This window comes from Cajanus cajan, chromosome 5 (assembly GCF_000230855.2).
Source record: "Cajanus cajan strain Asha chromosome 5, NIPB_CcT2T_4, whole genome shotgun sequence".
NCBI lineage: Eukaryota > Viridiplantae > Streptophyta > Magnoliopsida > Fabales > Fabaceae > Cajanus > Cajanus cajan.
The window spans coordinates 55,834,379-55,854,868 of record NC_138521.1 but is presented as its reverse complement, the minus strand read 5'-3'; the positions used below and the strand labels follow the sequence as shown (position 1 = coordinate 55,854,868).

Here is a 20,490-nt window from a genome sequence, read left to right as displayed (position 1 = left end):
TTTATGAAGAATATGGCTTTAGATATTATCTTTTCAATTAGGATAAGATGAAACAAAAATCTAGAACTTCAAGTTATGACTCCCTTGGTGATTAGAAATTTAGTAAGCACTGAATTTATTAGTGGCGATATTTGAATCTTTAGCTAAAGAGATGATCTCTTGGAAATCTTATGTCTTCATAAAGAGTTGTAGCTTATTCACTTAACTTTCGTTTGAGATAGGTTTGAAATCACTTGGATGAATACAACTCGGTTTGTCAGGTAGATATATGCTAACTATATGATTCTATGGTTGAGGTATTTAGTGATCATAAGAACCTTAAATATATTTTGACCAAAGGGGTTGAATACGAGATAAAAGAAATAGTTGAAATTTCTTAAGGAGTAAAATTTTGATCTTATTAATTTGGTTAAAGCCATTGTGGTGATTGATGTTTTGAGGAAATCTTTATCTTTCATTATGATTAGAGAAATGAATCTTTTTGGCTTAAATTAGAAATTTAAGTTTGGATTATAAGGTTACTTCTAGTATTGTGAGATTAAGTATGAATAACGAATGGATTGTTGAAGAAAATTATAGGAGCATAATTAGTTGATTTATTTTGGTAACAAGTTATAAGGCTATAGGTTAAGGTGATGGATATGATTATGACTTGGGTGAAGATGAAATGGTGAAACTAGAGAACTGATATGGATACCGAGTGTACATTATGCTTAGGTACCTGATCTTTAGAATTGATCATAGAAGAGTTTGAATTGGTTGTAGATAGAGTAGTAAAATTAGTGATCTGATATGTGTATCTAATGCTTAGGTGTTGATGTTGTGGCAAATATCTGGATTACAATGATAACCAAATTATTATTTTGATGATTTAAGGATTGAATTTGATTGCAGAATTTAGAAACTTATGCTTGATGTGTAAGATTACCCTAGTAGCATTGAATTATTTATGTTGGAAGTAACTATCAGATTAATAGATGAGATTAGAGGAACTAGGAGTTAGATCCTTTATTAGTGACCCAAATAAGCAAGAGATTAGAAAGGACACAGTTGGATGTTTAGTTATAAAACTTGAAAGGACATAAGAGTACTCTTAACATTTATTTAGGAGTTACTAAAATGTATCAGAGTGGCGCAGGGGAAGCGTGATGGTCTAATATGGAAAGAGAAGTAGAGAACTTGAATCAAGGTATGGAGAGTGAGTTTAAATTTAGAGTGGATGGAGTTTTGAGATTTAAGGATAAGTTGGGCATTCCTAGTGTGCTAGAATTTAATAAAGCAATCCTAGAAGAAGGTCATAAGAGTATCTTTAGTATCCATTCAGAAACTACTAAGATGTACCAAAATCTTAAGAAGATATTTTGTGACCTAAGATGAAGAGAAGAGTAAAGCAATTGTATATTTATGGTTAGCATACTAAAAGTTTTTAAGAATCTTGTAGCACTTAGATGCTCCATTTTGGAAGTAAGATGGTGAATAGATAGACCCTAGTGGAAGATTTGTCTAAGACGCTTAAGAAATTGATTTTGTTTGTGTTTAAGTGGATAAATTCGTCAAGATCTTTCCCTAAGCAAATCCTTTGAGGAAATTGATAAAAGTTATACATCAACAAGGTAGTGATGTTGCATAAGAATTAGAAGTAAGAATGCGAAGAGTTTACCATTGCAAAAATTTCGGGGACGAAATTTCTAAAAGGAGGGGAGAATTGTAACATCCCAAATTTTATTCAATGAAAAGAAATATTTTTTTTATGTGAATAAGTATTTTATTTATATATTTTACTATTTACGTATACGTATTTTACTATTTATGTATACATATTTTTACTATTTATGTATACGTATTTTACTATTTACGAATACGTATGTATGAATAGTATTTTACTATGCAATTGCACAGTGAAGGGGCGGCTGAAACGTGGGCTGCGGATTCTTTCCGTTTCAAAATTTTAATTAATTTGAATATAATAATGAATAGTGCATAGTGCATAGTAATTTATAATATTATTTTAATGAATAGTGCATAGTGCATAGTAACTTCAAAAAATTCTATAAATAGGGGCCTAAGGTTTTGAAAATTTAGAATTCTAGAGAGAAGGAAATTCTGGAGAATTAGAGAGAGAAAGTAAGAGAGAGAAGGAGAAAGAAAATGAGGTTCTGCTCTAGTGCCTTGTTTAAGGAGAAAGAGGAAGAGATTCTGCCCTAATTCCGATTCCTTTTAAGGAAAGATAGAGAGGAGGAGATTCTGCCCAAATTTCTGTAAACCCAGGTAAGGGGGGGAGTGGGAAACCTCGCTTGGGGGTGTGGGAATAATTGTTAAATAGTTTGTTTGTTGGATTGGCTCCCGATCCCTTGCCTGTTGTTTATTTCTTTGAATATGTATTATTGATGTGTTTTGTTTTATATCTTATTTATTTACATATTAGAATCTGTTATTTGAATGGAAGGCTAAGCCTCCTAAGTATTTATAAATTTGTAATCTATTATTTAAATGGAAGGCTGAGCCTCCTTATTATCTTATATTACCTTTAAGCTTCCTACTTTACTTAAAAGATCTTAATATATTATTATTGAAAAATATGATACCTAAGTAACCTCTGGACTGTTGGATTGTTGGACTGTTGGATTGTTGGACTGTTGGACTATTGGACTGTTTGGACTGTTGGACTGTTTGGACTGTTGGACTATTGGACTATTAAATTGGATTATTGAAATAATTCTTAATTATGAAATATGAATATGATATGTGTAACATGCTAAAGGTTGAGTCTGTGAATGTATGACATGCATCATATGCACATATTACTCCAGGTGTGCCGCTGAGGCCGCATACCCACGACTAACAAGGTGTACCTTTGGGTCACCCACGATATGCTAACGAGGTGTATGAACACCAATGATAGGTGTACCTTAGGGTCACCGACAATTGTATAGGTGTGCCTTCGGGTCACCAATGATGATATGTGAACTTCCGTATGGCGCCACATGCATACATTAGTGAGTCAAGTCAAAAAAATCATTATACATAAGCATATATGTGAGATTGATTATATATGTGAATTATATTGCGTGTGTGTGTGCTATTTAACTTTTATTTCTATATCTGCAACTGAGTGAGAAGTTTCTCACTCCCTTGTCATTTTTGTGTATATTTAAATTATGATGCAGATAATTAGCATGAGGCTGAGGATGTTGGTGGTGAAGCTTAGGCTTCTGTTTGGGTTTCGCTCTGATAGGATGTGACATCGGGATTAGCTAGACTTATTGTTAAATTATTATTATTTTTCTTTTGTAATTTTTATGTTATTTATGTTGAAAGTGTGTATTTTTGTCATATTATAATTTTTCTAAAAGATTATAAGTTAATTTCTAACTAGGAGGCCCTGCCACCTTTACTGGGATTAATCTATAATCTTTATTTTATTATTTCTTGACAATTTGATACTTATAGTTGAAAATTATGAATGTGCATCTTTTACCCAATGATACTTGAGATAATTATTTTATATTAGACTAAGAAAGAATTTATATATAGATGGTTTATATCTATTGTATTTATGTTGGGGTAGAGGGTGTCACAACCTCCAACTTATTCTGCTCTCCTATCATGAAAATATGATCATCGTAGTTTAATTATCAAAAAAACATGTAAGAATATGCTAGATTTCAAAAGAATAAGAGAGATGAATATATCAAAAATAAAAACTTAACCCAACACCTTGAAAGTTGGTCCATTAGTATAAATTGTCAAATAAGCTACTATTAAGTTTTATTTACTTCAATTTTTTAAATTTGTTCAAAATAATAATTAAATCAAGCATTTTAGTACAATAATTTTTTTCCTATCAAAATTTAACTTGATATCAAAAATTGACAATAACATTTTGTTCAATCAACTAAACTAGCTCTAATGTAACATACTTAAGTATTCATAAACAATGGTGTAAAAAATAAAATATTCTTTAACAAAATTAACTATTTTAAATACTAATAATTAAATTGAAGTCTTTTGATACAATTGATTTGAGTATTCCTAAGCTTCTATTTGGTGGAGGTGATTTAATAGGAAGAGAATGATTTAGAGTAAATTTGAAAAAATATTATTGTTTAGTAGAAGGTATTTAGAGAGAATTGTGAGGAATTATAAATAAGTCCCTCATTATTTTTTATACCTTCTTCCATGAGATTCCTGTAAAATTTGAGAGATATGTAAAATTACAACATATAAAAAAAATAATTCAAACTATATTGTAAAGAAAGGATAAAATAATAATTGTAAATATCAAATTCATTTTATTTCTCATCTAATTCTACATTATTATTTAATTTCACTCTATCAAACAAATACAACTTTAACTCTATTCTTACCTATTTTCTATCAAATCAATTCTCACATATTCACTCCTTCTCTTCTATTTTTCCCTCCTCCCCCAAAAAGCATACAATTAAAACAATGACATGTTATTTCAAATTATCTTTTTTTTTTAACTTGAATTAAATGAAAAACGAAAAAGCTCAATGGTTTGCCAAAATAATCCATAACCATTTCAGAATCGTGTTGGATCAATCATTTCGTAGCTCAAGCTATATAAGATCCAACTTCACTAGGTCAGTAGTAATATAAATAAAGTATAGAGATATTAATACGTAAAATTACTAAATATCTAGCATTTACGGTAATAATATAAATAAATTATAAAGATATTAATATAAAATTTAAATAGAATGATAAATGTTTTCAAAATATTCTTATTTAGAATTTATAAGGTTGGAATAAAAAGAAAATGAAATTTACGAAATAAAAAAGTAATGACACTCAAAAGGATACTTTATTAATGTATATTTTGATTTTTTATTGGAGCTTGACTCTCGTATGATATGGATATTTTTTTTAGTTGCAACTCAAAATGTCTCAATTTAAATCACACGAATAAAAAATAAATACAAGATTAAAATTTTAATAAAGCTAAATTTATAGAGCTTTATATAATAATTTTTATTTGTCGCTGTAACACAATTATTGTGAGACTCGCAGCCCTACACTTTCTCTTTCTCTTTTCACTTTTCTCCCTTCATTTTCTTCTTCTCTCCAAGCCTCTTAACCTTGTTTCTGATTTCCTTTCTCTAAGGCTGAGGCAGTGAGCACCAAGGTGGTCCATCAACCCTTCTTCATCTCTTGCAAACGTAAAGCCGTGCGGAGCTAGCTGAGAGCCGAATCCTTTTCTTCTTCCTTTTTGCTTCCCCGGAGCTCGGATTCTTCTTCTCCGAGGTAAGGAAAGTTAGTTTTCTGTGGATGGGTTGTAAATGAGTTTAGAGACTCATTTGATGCTTGAGTTTAGGAGATTGAAGGTCAGATTGAAGAGTTGCTCGTTTTTGGAGTTTTCGGGAAAATTGGAAAAAATGGGGATTTCTAGGTGTTTGATGGTTGCATGTTGAAAAGGAGTTGATTTTTGAGTTGTATGTTGTAAATGTAGTTCATTAGATGGATTGCATGTGTTTGAGTTGGCTGATTTTGCAGGTTTTGGGGGAAATTTTCGAAGTGGTGAGGGTTACTGTTTGAAATTGTGTCGGGCGCAGTTCTTGGTGCCGGGCGTGCGTTCATCAGAGACCACCATTGACTTTTCATGCCAGGCGCAAAGCTAGTCGCGCCGGACGTGATTTGAAATGGGAAACCTTGGGTGAATCACGCCAGGTGTAGGGAGAACCACGCCGGGCGCACTATCAGACGTGAGTCTTGTGTTTTGTTACTGATATGGCATCGGGCATGATCGGAGCACGCCGGGTGTGGAGACCCATTGTGAGTCTCTGTCTGGGGTTGCGCCGGGCGCAAAGACCTCTGTAGGTCTCTAGTTGAGTTTGTGTCGGGCGTGATTTTAATGCGCCGTACGTGAGTATGTTGGTCTTTGAGTCTTCATGAAGGTTGTAGCCTTGAATGTTATCTTTCCAATGGAGCTAGAATCACCCAAAAAGGAGGTCTAGAACTCCATATATGGTTGTTTTAGTGAAGAGGGGTCATGCTGTCAGCATTGGTTATAGCTATTGCGGTTTTTAGAATGTTTAACAAGGTAGATGAAGGAATTAGGACTTGGTGTCTTCATGAGAGTTGTAGGAAATCTTCTTATCTTTCATATGAGATAAGGATTAGCATGATAGGAGTAATATAACTCCCGATATGATATTTTATGTAAAGGTTGCCATTTCGCAAGGAGTGATTTAGATAAGTCGAAGGCTGTCTTAAGTGCATAGGTTAATTCATGTTGTATATGTTGTGATGGTTGGCATGATAGATGAGTTGTAAACATGATGGGTGAGTTGTATTATGTGTTGAATATGTTGTATGTTGTGAAGTTGTTGATCATGTTGTTAATGATGTTAAGATGAGCTGTGTTGTATGTTGTTTATGTTGTTAATGATGTTAAGCTGAGCTGTGTTGTATGTTGTTTATGCTGATTAATGTTGTTAAGCCGAGCTGTGTTGTATGTTGTCTAAGTTGTTAATGCCGTTATGCTGAGTTGCGCTAAATGTTGAATATGCTGTTTTAAATAGTTGAGCTGTGTTGTTGAATATGAGCTGTGTAGGCTATAATGCCGAGTTGTTGATCACTAAGACTAGAGGAGATGTTTTTTAAAGATGTTCATCCTATTGTGTGGATTGAGGAAGCTGTGGTGCTCTTAGAGCCCAATTTGTTGAAAACCCTCCTTGGGAAGCTGTCCCTTGGAGTGGTCATTGTGCTGTTCTCCTCTAAGTACTTAGTTGGTCCCGTGTGTGGGCAAGGTCGAGGCACACGTGTACAAAGCGATCACGGTATAGGGGCAAGGTCGAGCTATACCGATTATAAAGTGACCACAGTATAGGGGCAAGGTCGAGCTATACCGATTACAAAGCGACCACGGTATAGGGGCAAGGTCGAGCTATACCAATTACAAAGCGACCAATTTGAGTATAGTATGAAGTTGGGAACTTAGTTCCTAACCGAGTACTATACTTCCTTGTTTAAGTGGCAAAGTTTGAGAAATCATTATTGTGTTGTGGATTTCTATCCAAATTTGTTGTTTACCTAGAAAGCCCAAAAAGGTTCTGTGTTGTTGGTTCGGTAGGACCTAGCCACTTAGACTACTTACCACGTTGTAGGAGATCTCGGAGTTGAAATGCGTGACGACGCATAAGCTGTTTGATGTTGATTTTGCTAAATGATATGAGCTGTATGTATGCCGTGTGTGGTGAAGCTGAGATGTAGATGTATGTTGTTATGTGTTGTATGTTAACTTTGTTGAAATTGATGATGTGTTGTTAAGTTGAAGCTGTTTATAATTTAATTATATGCTGATTCTTTTCACTAGCTTACCCTTGCCTGTTTCCATGTGAATTAGACTGCAATGATCATACTGTGTATGAAAACAGAGCAGGAATAGGCTGGAATGTAGTAGCAGGACTACAGTTGGCAGCAGGAGCTGATTTTGTTGTGCATGGCTACTTGGTGTAGCTATTTTGTAGTTTTATATTTTGACTTGTTAAGTCCCAGACTAGACTGATGTGTGTATATATATATATATATATATATATATATATATATATATATTCTCTTTTATGTTCATTTCTCTATTCTGTGTGGTAATGTTTTATTGTGCAATGGTTAGGCAGGTCGTTACAATTATCACGGACGACTTATTAGTTTACTACTATTATAAAATGATTTGATTTATTTTTATAGTTATTTGAAATTAATACACATATATAGAATCAGATCATAAACAAATAAACGAGTCTATATACATGTCTTAATTTCATCTCATTTACTAATTCAGCTTAATTTTTAACTCAACTAAAATTAATAAATTATCTGACACTGATTCCGCCGTGAATTCTCACAGAAAAAGATGACAATTCTGAAAATGTTAATCCTGTGTCTGTCAGACGGGAACATATTAAATCTAGTTATATTGTTATTTGACTAGCAATTTCCTTAATTTAAAAGAGAATAAGTCAAAGATAAAAGCACCATATTTAAATTCTCAAAAAAAAAATATTATGTTTCTTACCCTGTCTGATCCCAGTAATTCTTCGTAAAAGATTTTCCATGCTCAATTGGTTGTCTTGGCATTTACATATCTAATAAGTATCTCATCTAATAAGTATCTAATAAGTATCTAACTTCTAGGTCTTCGAACCTTTCTCATCTAATAAGTATCTCATATTATCATATGGTACAACAAACTAGGGAAACCAAAATGCTCTGAATTCATTAGCCGATGCATCCTTAAAATTCCTTTGTTGTTTTGGGAAAGTGTTAATTAGTTGTTAGGTTTTATAATCACTTCCAACAGCATACCCTAAAGAGCACAAGCTTTCTTAAAAGCTTGCATCCATACTGACCCCAAATTATGGTTTCTCCTCTCAAGGATAAGGATGGAGATATTGGTACTTATAAATGTAATGATATCAAGTACAACACAATTTCATATTAGTATATGGAAACATATCAAGTATAGGATACACTTTTAACAACATAAAATAATATTAACACTTTTTCTTCAGCCATTCAAATCAAAGCAAACAATTTACAATTGAAAAACACTGGACAGAAATGAAGGCAACCATGCACAACAAGAAGAAAAGTATGTATCCGTTATACAATCCAAGAATTTACAAGCAACACTTTTTAAAGCTTTTTTGTGTAATAGGGCACCATCTATTATAAATCTTCTGCACCAGACTGGAATCCTTAGTGGGAATACTCTCTGTCAGCAATAACAATAAAGTAAGTAAAATATGTACATGTTGCTATATTTTTTTCAACCAGATAATAAGAACTAAATCACTCTACCTCTTGCGCTTGGACTTCAAAGAGGTGACCGATTGAGAGTTGCTATGCCAGTTGCGTTTCCTTTGGTTGATGAACCAGTTATTGATTTGCTTCAGCTGCAACCCTGTCTCCTCCACAAGTTTTGCCTTGTCATCTTCCTGAAAGAACAACAAAAGTAGAGACACTATGATTTTTTTGCACTGTATATTTAGTATTAGTGACTAGCAATTATGAAGCATATAATTTAGCTTAATTTTAAGTTGTAAACTCTTCACAACTTAATTTTATCAATCTTGTTAACTTACAAGAACCATGGTTTTATGTATATATATATATATATATATATATATGTGTGTAATGTATTGCTTACAGTTGGGTAGGGCCACTTAGCATGTTGTTGCCACCAGGCCTTTAAAACCGATGTTGTGTCACCTGGTAATTTCCCAGCTCTTCGTTTTCTTAATATTTCCTCCCTAACATCTTCAATTCTTGACTTAAAACCCTGTGAATATTAAATTTGGTTTGTGAATCAAAGACAGAAAAAAGAAAGAGTGAATAACATGCATATTGATTATTGACATTTAGGAGTGACCTGTTTGAGTTCAATCTTAAGTTCCTGACGAACTCTTTCCATGAGTGACCTTTCAGATTCAGTAGGAAGTAATGGACCAAATCCCATCATGTCCTGCCCATCAGCGCTACACTGATCTAAAGATCCATCCATCTGAAAATCATCTTCATCATCTGACATTGTTGCACCTGTTCCTTCTCCCAAACTCACTCCTGAATTACAAATAGTGAATCTGATAGGTTGAATTTGAACAAGTTGGAAGTAAAATGTATTTCATTTTTAGTTTTAGTTAACAAGATTTGAGCATACATACTTGTATCATGAGCATTAACTAGTTGAATTTTAAGGATGAATTACTCAGGTAACTAAACTATATACCAAAGATCAAGATTTGTTAATTATTTCCCTTAATTTTTTTTTCTTTTTATTACAAATTGAACCGCATAGATTTGTCCATGCATTGATTCATTTTACTTCCTTCTTTTCTTTTAGATGTATTTGTTAAAAAGTTTGTCCATACTGCCAAAAAAAAAAGTGAAAGGTGTGAAAGTTACAATACGGTTGTTGTAGAGTTTGCATTTTATTAAGGAGCAAAACAGTTTTGGAAAAATAATATTTTTTGTTTAAATTAATAAATTAAAATTATTGAATTATCCTGTATTAAAAGGAGGGAACAATTATCCTAATAAATAAAGGATAAAAAAGTTTAAAAATGTATAAATTAAAACACCGTATCACTTTTATATATTGTTAAAGATTAAAACTATATAATATAATTATAATTAATAATAAATAAGTCTAACTCCAATTTTCTATGCAAATTAATTATAGATGTGAAAATCGGACAATATGATCTTATTAATCTCATACTTTATTTAAATCATAAATACTCTTTCTTTTTTTTAAATGTTAGCAGCATACTTTTTTTAATACATTGTATATTATTTGATTTGACCAAATTTGTTAGAAAATCACAAAATTGTGTGGATGTAATCTTTATTTATTTATTTATTGGATAGTTTTATTTTTTATTTAATGAACATTATTTATAATTTTATAATTTTCAATAATTTTTAATTAATTTTAAAAAGTATATTAAAAAGAATGTATTAAAAAGTATATTAATAACACTCTTATTCATTTTCTAAGGTTTAATACATTAGAAGGTTATTGAATTTTTTATGAATTCTTAATTAAGTTCATAAATAAAAAAGTTATAATCAGGTCATTGATCTTCTACAATTTTTGTAATTTGGTCCCCGAAATTTCTTTAACTACTTTTTTTTATTTAATGTGTTTAAACTCTAACAAAAAAAAAAGCTTCTTAAAAAAACATTTTTTTCAAAAAAGTAAATAGAATTGTACTTCCTAATAAATAAAAAAAAAATTGCTAATTTTATTAAAAAAAGCACTGACAAAAAAGAAGTTTAAACGGACCCTTCTTCCTGTTCAGCCAGTAAATAGATTGATGAATGATGATGATCCTTGTACCGCTGTACATACTATTTATCTCTTCTCGCTGCAAATTAAATTGAATTTTTTCAAAGGATACAAATTTTTCTATTACTAGTATTTTAGCATACTAACATGTGTAATTCCCGAACTAAATATTTATTATATGTAATTAAAATTTATAATGAATTATATTTAAAAATAAATATTATATTTAAATATATAAATATATTTAAAATTTATATAAATATTATTTTATTTATAAATTTATATACATATAAATTGTATTTTAAATTTTTGATAATAATTTATATTATAATACAATATTATTTTATTTATTAATAATTTATTTTAAAAATATTAAAATTTAATTCATAAATAATCATAATAAATAAAAATCAAATTATATAAGAAATTAAAAAAATTCTTTAAAGCTCTCTTATTAAAATAAAAAAAAATTTAAAAATGCTCTTATGTAAAATAGAGGTTTATGTTAAATATATAAAAGTTGATATGCTTGCAAATCTACAATATTAAATATATATATATATATATATATATATATATATATTAAAATCAAATTATTTTTTCATTTTATCATTACTTTAATTTTTAATTCTTTATATTTTTCTCTTAATTTAATCTTTAATTCATTACTTTATATTTTTAATTTAATTCTTTAATTTTTAATCTGATTTTTTTGGTCATATACTCATTATTAATTTCAGTGATAAAAAGAAAATTAAAATTAAGTTAAAATTAAAACTATAAAACTAAAATATTTAAATGCCCTTTTAGTCCTTATAAATTTATGAATTTTTTTTTTATCTCTATAGTTAAAAAATATTTCATTTTAGTTTCTATACATATCAATTTTACAAATATTTTAGTCTTTATCATCAATTGTTTTACAATTTTGTTTTAGTCATTTTAGTATAGGGACTAAAGGTAATAAAAGTAGTAAGTATAACTACTAAAATGAAATATTCTTTTAATTAAATAGACTAAAAGATAAAATTTAAGAAATTATAGCAAATGAAAGATTATTTAAACATTAAAAATAAGGATAAAATAAACTAAAACTTAAATGATTATTACACAATCAAAAGTGTTATATATTAATTTAACATTTGCAATTATTCACAATAATCTTTCTACCATTATTTGAATGCAAAATTTGTTAATGTTCCCTTGTAAATTTGTAATTTAACTCCCACTGCAAATACAAAAGATACGTACTCAAGAAAGGATTTAACTTAACATAAAAAAATTATCTACATAAAGTATAATTTTTTTTATTAATGTAACTCGTGACATTATTAGTGCGTTTAACAACTACATGTGTCAAAAAAGACCTAGTCTGATGGGCTTATCTAGACTCTGAAAAAAGTGAGACTCATGATATATACACCTCCTTGTTTTAATAAGTATACCTCCTTTAAGTTTTTAAAAAAAATTATAAAATATTAGTTTTTTTTTCTAACTTCTAAGTGCCTGTTTGGATACGCGTTGAATTGATTCAACGTGCGTATTTTCGTGCAAAAACGTGATTCCTCATGTAGAAAGGATGTTTGGATTTTTTTTCATCACATGATTTTAAGGGTGAAAATTGATTTTGGTTGAAGCTGAAAAATATAGCTTCTGCGTCCAGAAAATTGATTTTGATAAATCAATTCTTCAAACGCAAATCCAAACACACACTAATTTTATATCTTTAACTTTTAATTTGTTACTTTCTTCTTTTCTTCACATACTTTTTTTTCTTTTTTAGTTTTTACATGCTACCAAAATAGGTGAGGTGAAGGAAAAGTAAGGGGGTGCATGTAAAAATTAAAAAAAAAAGAGATAAAATATGAAGAAAAAAATATTAAATTAAATATTGTGGATGTAAAATTAAAAAATACAAAATGCAAAATTAAAAAAATTAAGAATATTTTAAATTTTAATTATTTTTTTAAAAAAAAAGAGGTATACTTATAGAAAAAAGGAGGTGTATATATCATAAACCAAAAAGTGATCTGGAAAAGAATTTGATCACTTCGACTTGATCTGGAGCCTATTGGGCCTTTTTGGACTTTTTTTGTTTTTGTTTTTTGTATGTGACAATACATGTTTAAGTCTTACTTGACTCATTTTCTTAGGGACCACAAATTTTGTGTTCCAACTAGGCCAATTTATTTGATATTCTATTTACCCTAAATAACTAAATATGTTTTTTTTATATCATTTTACATTTATCAAGTAAGATGTTAATTAATTATATAAAATATATTCAATTTAATTATAAAAAAATATAGATTTTGAATTTCTAATTCATATCTAATAAGCTTACAATTGGCTTAAACTAGTTTTAAGAAAGATATGTTAGATAAGAAATTTTAGAGGATAAGATACAACGGTTGGATTTGGAAAGAAAAGTGTATTGAGTTACGGCATCTAAGGTTGTTGCGAATGGCATGACATGGTGGGCGAGACTACCACCCTCCACCAAACTAACCCACTCTTTATATACCTATTGTGTATAGTTTAGACTTTAGACAACGTTAGTAACAACACTAGCACTCCCATTTCGCCAAAACCCACCCAGAAAAACACATTGGATAATGCTATCCCACAATACACAGCATCTTTCCTTTCTCTCAATTCGCTTTCAAGACAAGAACGAAATAACCAAAAGAAACCGCACCTCATACCACAAATAGCTCATATACCTAACCATTTTACTTGCTTTTAATTAATACATGAAGCTACTCATCCCTGCTGATTAAAGCGAATAAATAAAATCGGAGAAGAAATTATTGGTAAAAAAAAAAAAAATATATATATATATATATATATATTAACCGCAGAAAGCAACGAAAGAGTAGTGTGCGGTACCTGTCAGAGCTTGGAAGGTACTTTCAATGTCACGGCAGGCCATGACAGCCTCCACGGCATGCACTCTGACATGTTGCTGAAGCTGTTCTTTGAAGGAACACAAGACAATCAAATATTGTGTCTGCAGCATCAGTTAAGATGGATCCGTGAAGGAAGGTAAAATTAAAATGAAATTAGTTTTTATGAAGTGAAGAAAGGAGAAAAAAGATGTACCATGAAGTTGTCAAGTTGTTGTCGGTCATGAGGAGAGAGGGAGTGGGAATGGAGGGAGGCGTAGGAGCGTAGGAGATGGTGGGACTGCGATAACTGAGCGTCGATGAGTGGTAACTGATCGATGGGTGTGGCGACGCGGAGGCATGAGACGTGTGCAGCGAGAAGCTGGTCGTAAAGTGGGTGGGTGGCTATCTCCGCCTTCACTTGACGGTGGTGGTGGTGGTCCGACAGTTCTCCACCCATCATTCCCAAGGCTGCTGCTTCTTGCATTTCCGGCGAGTGAAGAGAGGAAAGCAGGGAAATTGAGACTTGTTATTTAAGGGAAAAGGTGAGGTTCAGGAATCAGGACCACTCTCTCTCTCTCTCTCAATGGAGGACCTGACACTTGTATCTCTCGTTTTCGCCGTCCTCTCACATAGGAACAACGATTTTACATAAACGGGGAAAGAGGGGAAGCCAAGACCATTGAAAATTATTTATGTGCTTGTGGGGAGAGCCGAGCCTATATAACTAATTTAATATTACAAAATTACTTTATAAAATAATAAATTATTTTACACACCTCCAAAACACATTCAAATTCTCATTTCTCTACTTAAATTTCTTGCCACTTCTACTTTTTAGCTTTATTCAAACAATCTTGTTATATTTTAAGGGCTTGTATATATACGGTAGATAAGTCTTTAAAGTCAATGTCATCACATGTCACAAGAAAAATTTTGTTAATGTTTTGTTTAGTATTTCAAGTCGTCTTGCTTGCTCTTCTGTCATTTTTGCTACAAGATTCAACGACTATGTTCCAGTTCAAAATATTCATTGATCTCGCAAGTTACATTGTATGGATATAAATCTCTTATTTCTTGTTATAATCCTACAAATTACATTGTATCATTATTGTTAGATCTAAAAATGATCTTGTGTCATTTAAGGTACAAGTTTTAATGATAAAAAATTTAATCATTTTTCAAGAGAAATTTTTTTAAGATCAAACTATAAGACTAATTGTGATAGACAATTGGTTATATTCACATTAAGTCTCTTAGACAAACTACTTTGTTTGTAAGGCAAAGGCATTTAATAGATATCATTTATGATATCTGATAACCATACTATATTTATTTATGTTATTTTTTAACAAATCGAAAGGAATAAAAAAACTTTTTTGATACTACAAAAAGGAACATAAACATGCATGTTTTACCTTAGAGAAAGGACAAGCAAATCTTTCAAAACATGCGAAGTTAGAAAAAGTCATTTCTGATTGACACATACAACAATTCCTTTTGTTTGTTATCTTAAAGGTGATAAGTACCTTCATTAATTAGATAAAAAAAGTGATAATTTTATGAAATACATTTAATATCCACAATTAATGCACCAATAGACACTTTTCTTCATAAGAAACAAAAATTAAGACAAATGAAACAAGTTTGTGAGAAATGCTTAAGGACTTGCAATGTCATCTTCATGAAATACATATATAAGGGAACATCAATTGTAAAAAAAATCTTATTCACTTTTCCTGTAAAAAAAGCCTTTGTACTTAAACTAATTGTATCACGTCTTGATGGTATGACAAAACAACAAAGTGATTTCCCAACTTTAACTGTGTTATTGCTTTGAACTTTAAGAGATTTGACTATAAAAATATTGTGTTTTTTTTTTATTTAAACTCTTCGTATGCAGTTATAAGGTTTTAGGATACTACTTTATTAAATAAAAAAATGTTGAGTTTTTTATTGACACTATTCAACCCTCTTTCAAGTATCTTTCTTTTCTCCACAATTATTAACATTAACAAGCCTATATACACTACACGGAAAATGATGAATTGCGACGGACAAATTGCGATGGTTATCCTGAAACCATCGTTGCTTTGATATTGCGACCCTTCATACGACGGTTTCTCCCAAAATCGTCGCAAAATTTTCCAACATTGTGACGGTTTCTCTCAAAACTGTCGCAAAATTTTCAAACATTGCGACGGTTCCTCCTAACCGTCGCAATTTATAAGACAAAAATTGAAATAAAAATTCACATAAAGTCATGCACACTCCAAAATTATATAATTTTACTTTCAATAAAAAATAAAAAATAAAATAATAATGACATATAATTACATTTAGAAATGTTAAAAAGGAAAAAATATTTTAATATACTATATTAATTTTATTTCTTTATCTTTTAAATTATTTTAGAATAAAAAAGTTTGATGTTAATCCTAGGAAGCTAAAAATTAAAAAAATATATATATATTACATTTTTTTTATGTGTTAGTGAAATTAATAATACATCTTAATTGTGGATTAAATCGAGAATATTGAAAAAATAATAAATAATTTATGAAATTTATTGTTTTAATAGTTAATTAAATATGAGATATTTGATAAATTAATTATCTTTTCACAAATAATAACTTAAAAATCACTTCTAGGTTTGAATATAATACACACACACATACACACACACACACACACACACATATATATAACGCCTATTTAATTAGAATTTAAAAGTTATTTTTGGTACAAACTAAATATTATTTTGTTCAAAAATTACGGTGAAATTTGATAAAGTTTAGGATTAAAAATATATTTAATAGTAGATTAGACCAAAAGTAATATTTTTCTTTTGGAAGTATTATATTATCTTAATAAACTTATATTTTATTAACAATTTTATATATTTTTTGTTTAATATAAGATACACAATTATCATTGTTCTTACCAGAAATCTGCTGTAGAGCTGATCCGCCAGGTAAGATCGGTGAGCCTCCTTCACTGGTACGCTGGTGCTCCAAGATGGGGGTGGTACCTGCAAAAGAGACTCCGATGCTAAAGTTAGGGTTTGTATGAGTGTGAGTCTTCTATAAATAATGCACGTACCTTGGTGTGAATTAGGGTTGTGTTGGGCCTTGGGCCCGAGATCAGTTATGATCTGATTAGGATGACGAGCAGACGTCACACAGCGCATGTCCGAGGTCGTCCTGCGCTGTGGTGCCGAGCTCGGAGCTCGGCTTCGCAGTACGGATAGTACACTAGCCCCCCGAGCTTCGAAGACCGTAGGTCGAGGAGTTAAGACCGACCTCGTTAGGGAGCAGTGACCTTTCGCGTATGCTTGCCTGTCAAGATGCCATGTGTTGCAACTGTCGCCTCGTTCTCGAGAACGTGCAGGCGGCATGGTAACAAGATTGTATTTTTATCTGTTTGATGACGTTGCTTCTTTGGGCCGATGTGGTATTCTAACATCCATGTTTCATGGCCGAGCTGAGGAACTCGGCAATGATGAGTTTACTGCTTGGTCAGGCTGGTAAACCTTTGATTGAGTCAATAGATTGGTGAGGGACAAGTCGGCAACTTGGTTGGCCAGTACACTTGCCCCCCAAGCACCGAGTGATGTAAGAGCGAAGGGGCTTCTAAGGAGCTCCTAAATTTGTTGTTTGAAGGTTCGAGCTCGACCTTGGTTAAGAAAATGTGATCTCAAGGTTTGGACTCGACCTTGGCATATCAAGGTTCGAACTCGACCTTGGTTAAGAAAATGTGATCTCAAGGTTCAGACTCGTCCTTAGAATATCAAGGTTCGAACTCGACCTTGGTTAAGAAAGTATGATCTCAAGGTTCGGACTCGACCTTGGCATATCAAGGTTCGAGCTCGACCTTGGTTAAGAAAATATGATCTCAAGGTTCGGACTCGACCTTGGCATATCGAGATTCGAACTCGACCTTGGTTAAGAAAATATGATCTCAAGGTTCGGACTCGACCTTGGCATATCAAGGTTCGAACTCGACCTTGGTTAAGAAAATGTAGTCTCAAGGTTCGGACTCGACCTTGGCATATCAAGGTTCGAACTCGACCTTTGTTAAGAAAATATGATCTCAAGGTTCGGACTCGACCTTGGCAAGTCGTCATGGTTAATGTGCCAATACCGAAAATGTATGGGAATGAAGTTGTTTTGTTGATTTATTTCTAAGGTGTGCCTCGTTAAAACCTTCCTTGGCCAAAAACCTTTTTTTTAGTGGGAAAAAGGTTGAGGAGGAAAAAAGAGTACATCACCTGAATTTACAAGTTAAGAGAAATAAAATTTGAGGTGGGTGGAATTTCAAGTTCCAAATTTTCCTTTGGAGGGGTCTGTTCTTGCTTCTCCCCGTAATCGCCAAACACGGTCACCAACTTTAAATGTTCGTGGCCTGACCTTGGTCTTGCTTTCCTTGTGGTTTGTCGCGAATTGCCTTGCGGAACTCGGCATGCTCCTCCATCTGGATGTACCCAGCAGCGCGAGCTCGGAGCTCGTCCATGTCGGGAGGAGGTCGTCGGCAAAGGCTATCGACGAAAGGTCCTGGCTTCAATGCCATGAGCATGGAGTGCAGTGCGACCTCGGGATTCAGATTTCAGATCTTTACCGAGATGGCGGCGAATCGTTCCATGAACGTCCGGAGTGGCTCGTCGCCACTCTGTCTGAGACTGGCCAGGACAGCTGATGTTATGTGATGAGGTCGGCTCGTCGCATATTGTGCTGTGAACCGTCTGACCAGGGTGCCGAAGCTGTCAATTGACTCGGCAGGTAGCTGGGTGTACCAGTTGAGCGCGGCCCCTTTGAGCGAGGTCGGAAAAACCCTATACAATATAGCATCATTGTTAGTGTAGAGGTTTACCTGTGTCGTATATAGGTCGATGTGCTCGTCGGGGTCCGTCGTGCCATCATAGCGATCGAGGTGGAGAGGCTTCTATCCCTGAGGGAGTGGTGTCTCCATGATGCCATCTACAATGGGATGACGGCGGAAGGTTGCTTGACCCCCTATGACATGAGTTGGGGCTTTGCTGACTTTATGGACCGACTTGTTCGTCAGAACATGAGACCGGTGCGCGGCAGGTCGTGGAGTCGGTGCCCTAGTCGCAGTTCGGGGCTGAGAGACCGAGTGCCCTTCTTCCTCGTGGAGGTTGCTCACCTCAGGAGGATGATCAGAGGGGCACCGAGGGAGCTGGGCGCGAATCCGCTCGTTTTCAACACGTAGCGCCGCTAGATCAGCTTCATTGGCGGTCCGCATCGCCGCTAGGTCGGTTTCGTGCTGGGCACGCATGTTTCGCAGATCGGCGTCGTGTTGCTGCCGCATCTGTTTGACCTGGTCAATCAGTCTCCTCAATGTGGCTTCGTTGTCCATGGTAGTTGAGTGATTTGCGTCGTCTGTTGCGCGTCTGCTATGGCTTCTGGTGAATACCATAAGCGTGGCCGATAAGAGTTGTCTTGATCGGCCCCACGGTGGGCGCCAAATGTTCTTACTGGAAATCTGCTATAGAGCTGATCCGCCAGGTAAGATCGGTGAGCCTCCTTCACTGGTACACTAGTGCTCCAAGATGGGGGTGGTACCTACAAAAGAGACTCTGATGCTAAAGTTAGGGTTTGTATGAGTGTGAGTCTCCTATAAATAATGCACGTACCTTGGTGTGAAATAGGATTGTGTTGGGCCTTGGGCCCGAGATCAGTTATGATCTGATTAGGATGACGAGCTGACGTCACACAACGCGTGTCCGAGGTCGTCCTGCACTGTGGTGCCGAGCTCGGAGCTCGGCTTCGCAGTACGGATAGTACACTAGCCCCCCGAGCTTCGAAGACCGTAGGTCGAGGAGTTAAGACCGACCTCGTTAGGGAGCAGTGACCTTTCGCGCATGCTTGCTTGTCAAGATGCCATGTGTTGCAACTGTCGGCTCGTTCTCGAGAATGTGCAGGCGGCATGGTAACAAGATTGTATTTTTATCTGTTTGATGACGTTGCTTCTTTGGGCCGATGTGGTATTCCGATGTCCATGTTTCATGGCCGAGCTGAGGAACTCGGCAATGATGAGTTTATTGCTTGGTCAGGCTGGTAAACCTTTGATTGAGTCAATAGATTGGTGAGGGACAAGTCGGCAACTTGGCTGGCTAGTACAATCATCAAAAAAATTATATATATATATATATATATATATATATATATATAGAGAGAGAGAGAGAGAGAGAGAGGAGGAGGAGGAGGAGAAATCAAATGACTCACAAAGTAACTCTTAATAAAGTTACTCCGCTCAATAACTCATGGTATAAGTTAAATTTTATCGATCCAATTATTAAATTAAAAGTTATTAAATTTTACTAATAGTTAATATAGAAAAAATCGATTAGAAAATAAAACAAGGATAAATACATTTTTTGAATTTTATATCTTAGATTTAAGATGAATAAACAAATTAAGTTAATTAATAATTTATTTAAAATGTTAAAATTTAATTTATAAAAATAATATTTTAAAAGAGAAAGGTTATAATAACACCAGTGTAACTTTTACTTACACCGCTCAATAACTTTATATTAAATGTGAATTTTATAAATTCAATCGTTAGATTGAAAGTTTTTTACTCTTAGATCATATATACAAAATTTTATATTAATTCAAGCTAGTTTTATACTTCATTCTTGTAAAAAAAATGACGTAATATATATATTTCAAAATATACTAAAATATGAACACTTTGATTACGTTCAAGTTGTTCAATTTTAACAAAATTTGATATAAACATATAAAGTGATATGAACTTTCAATCCAA

General features: G+C 32.9%; 1 protein-coding gene and 1 long non-coding RNA gene across 3 annotated transcripts; one reads left to right on the top strand and one right to left on the bottom strand.

Moving 5' to 3' along the window:
* Nucleotides 1–1,818: 1,818 nt before the first annotated feature.
* Nucleotides 1,819–3,485, top strand: LOC145958377 (uncharacterized). Its single transcript, XR_014434120.1, has 2 exons — nucleotides 1,819–2,268; nucleotides 3,168–3,485. It is a non-coding gene; the product is annotated as an uncharacterized LOC145958377 (long non-coding RNA).
* Nucleotides 3,486–8,430: 4,945 nt separating this feature from the next.
* LOC109808218 (homeobox protein HD1) lies at nucleotides 8,431–14,420 on the bottom strand. Of its 2 annotated transcripts, none has more exons than XM_029273606.2 (6): nucleotides 13,916–14,420; nucleotides 13,703–13,784; nucleotides 9,395–9,585; nucleotides 9,173–9,304; nucleotides 8,824–8,960; nucleotides 8,431–8,737 (listed from the first exon to the last, which is right to left on the bottom strand). In XM_029273606.2, the coding sequence occupies exons 1-6, from the start codon at nucleotides 14,183–14,185 to the stop codon at nucleotides 8,722–8,724; spliced, it is 828 nt and encodes a 275-aa protein (XP_029129439.2). In that variant the 5' UTR covers nucleotides 14,186–14,420; the 3' UTR covers nucleotides 8,431–8,721. The 2 variants fall into 2 exon arrangements, with proteins under 2 accessions (XP_029129439.2, XP_020226705.2); XM_020371116.3 differs by having other exon boundaries at nucleotides 13,703–13,823; nucleotides 13,916–14,416.
* Between the last annotated feature and the right edge of the window lie 6,070 nt (nucleotides 14,421–20,490).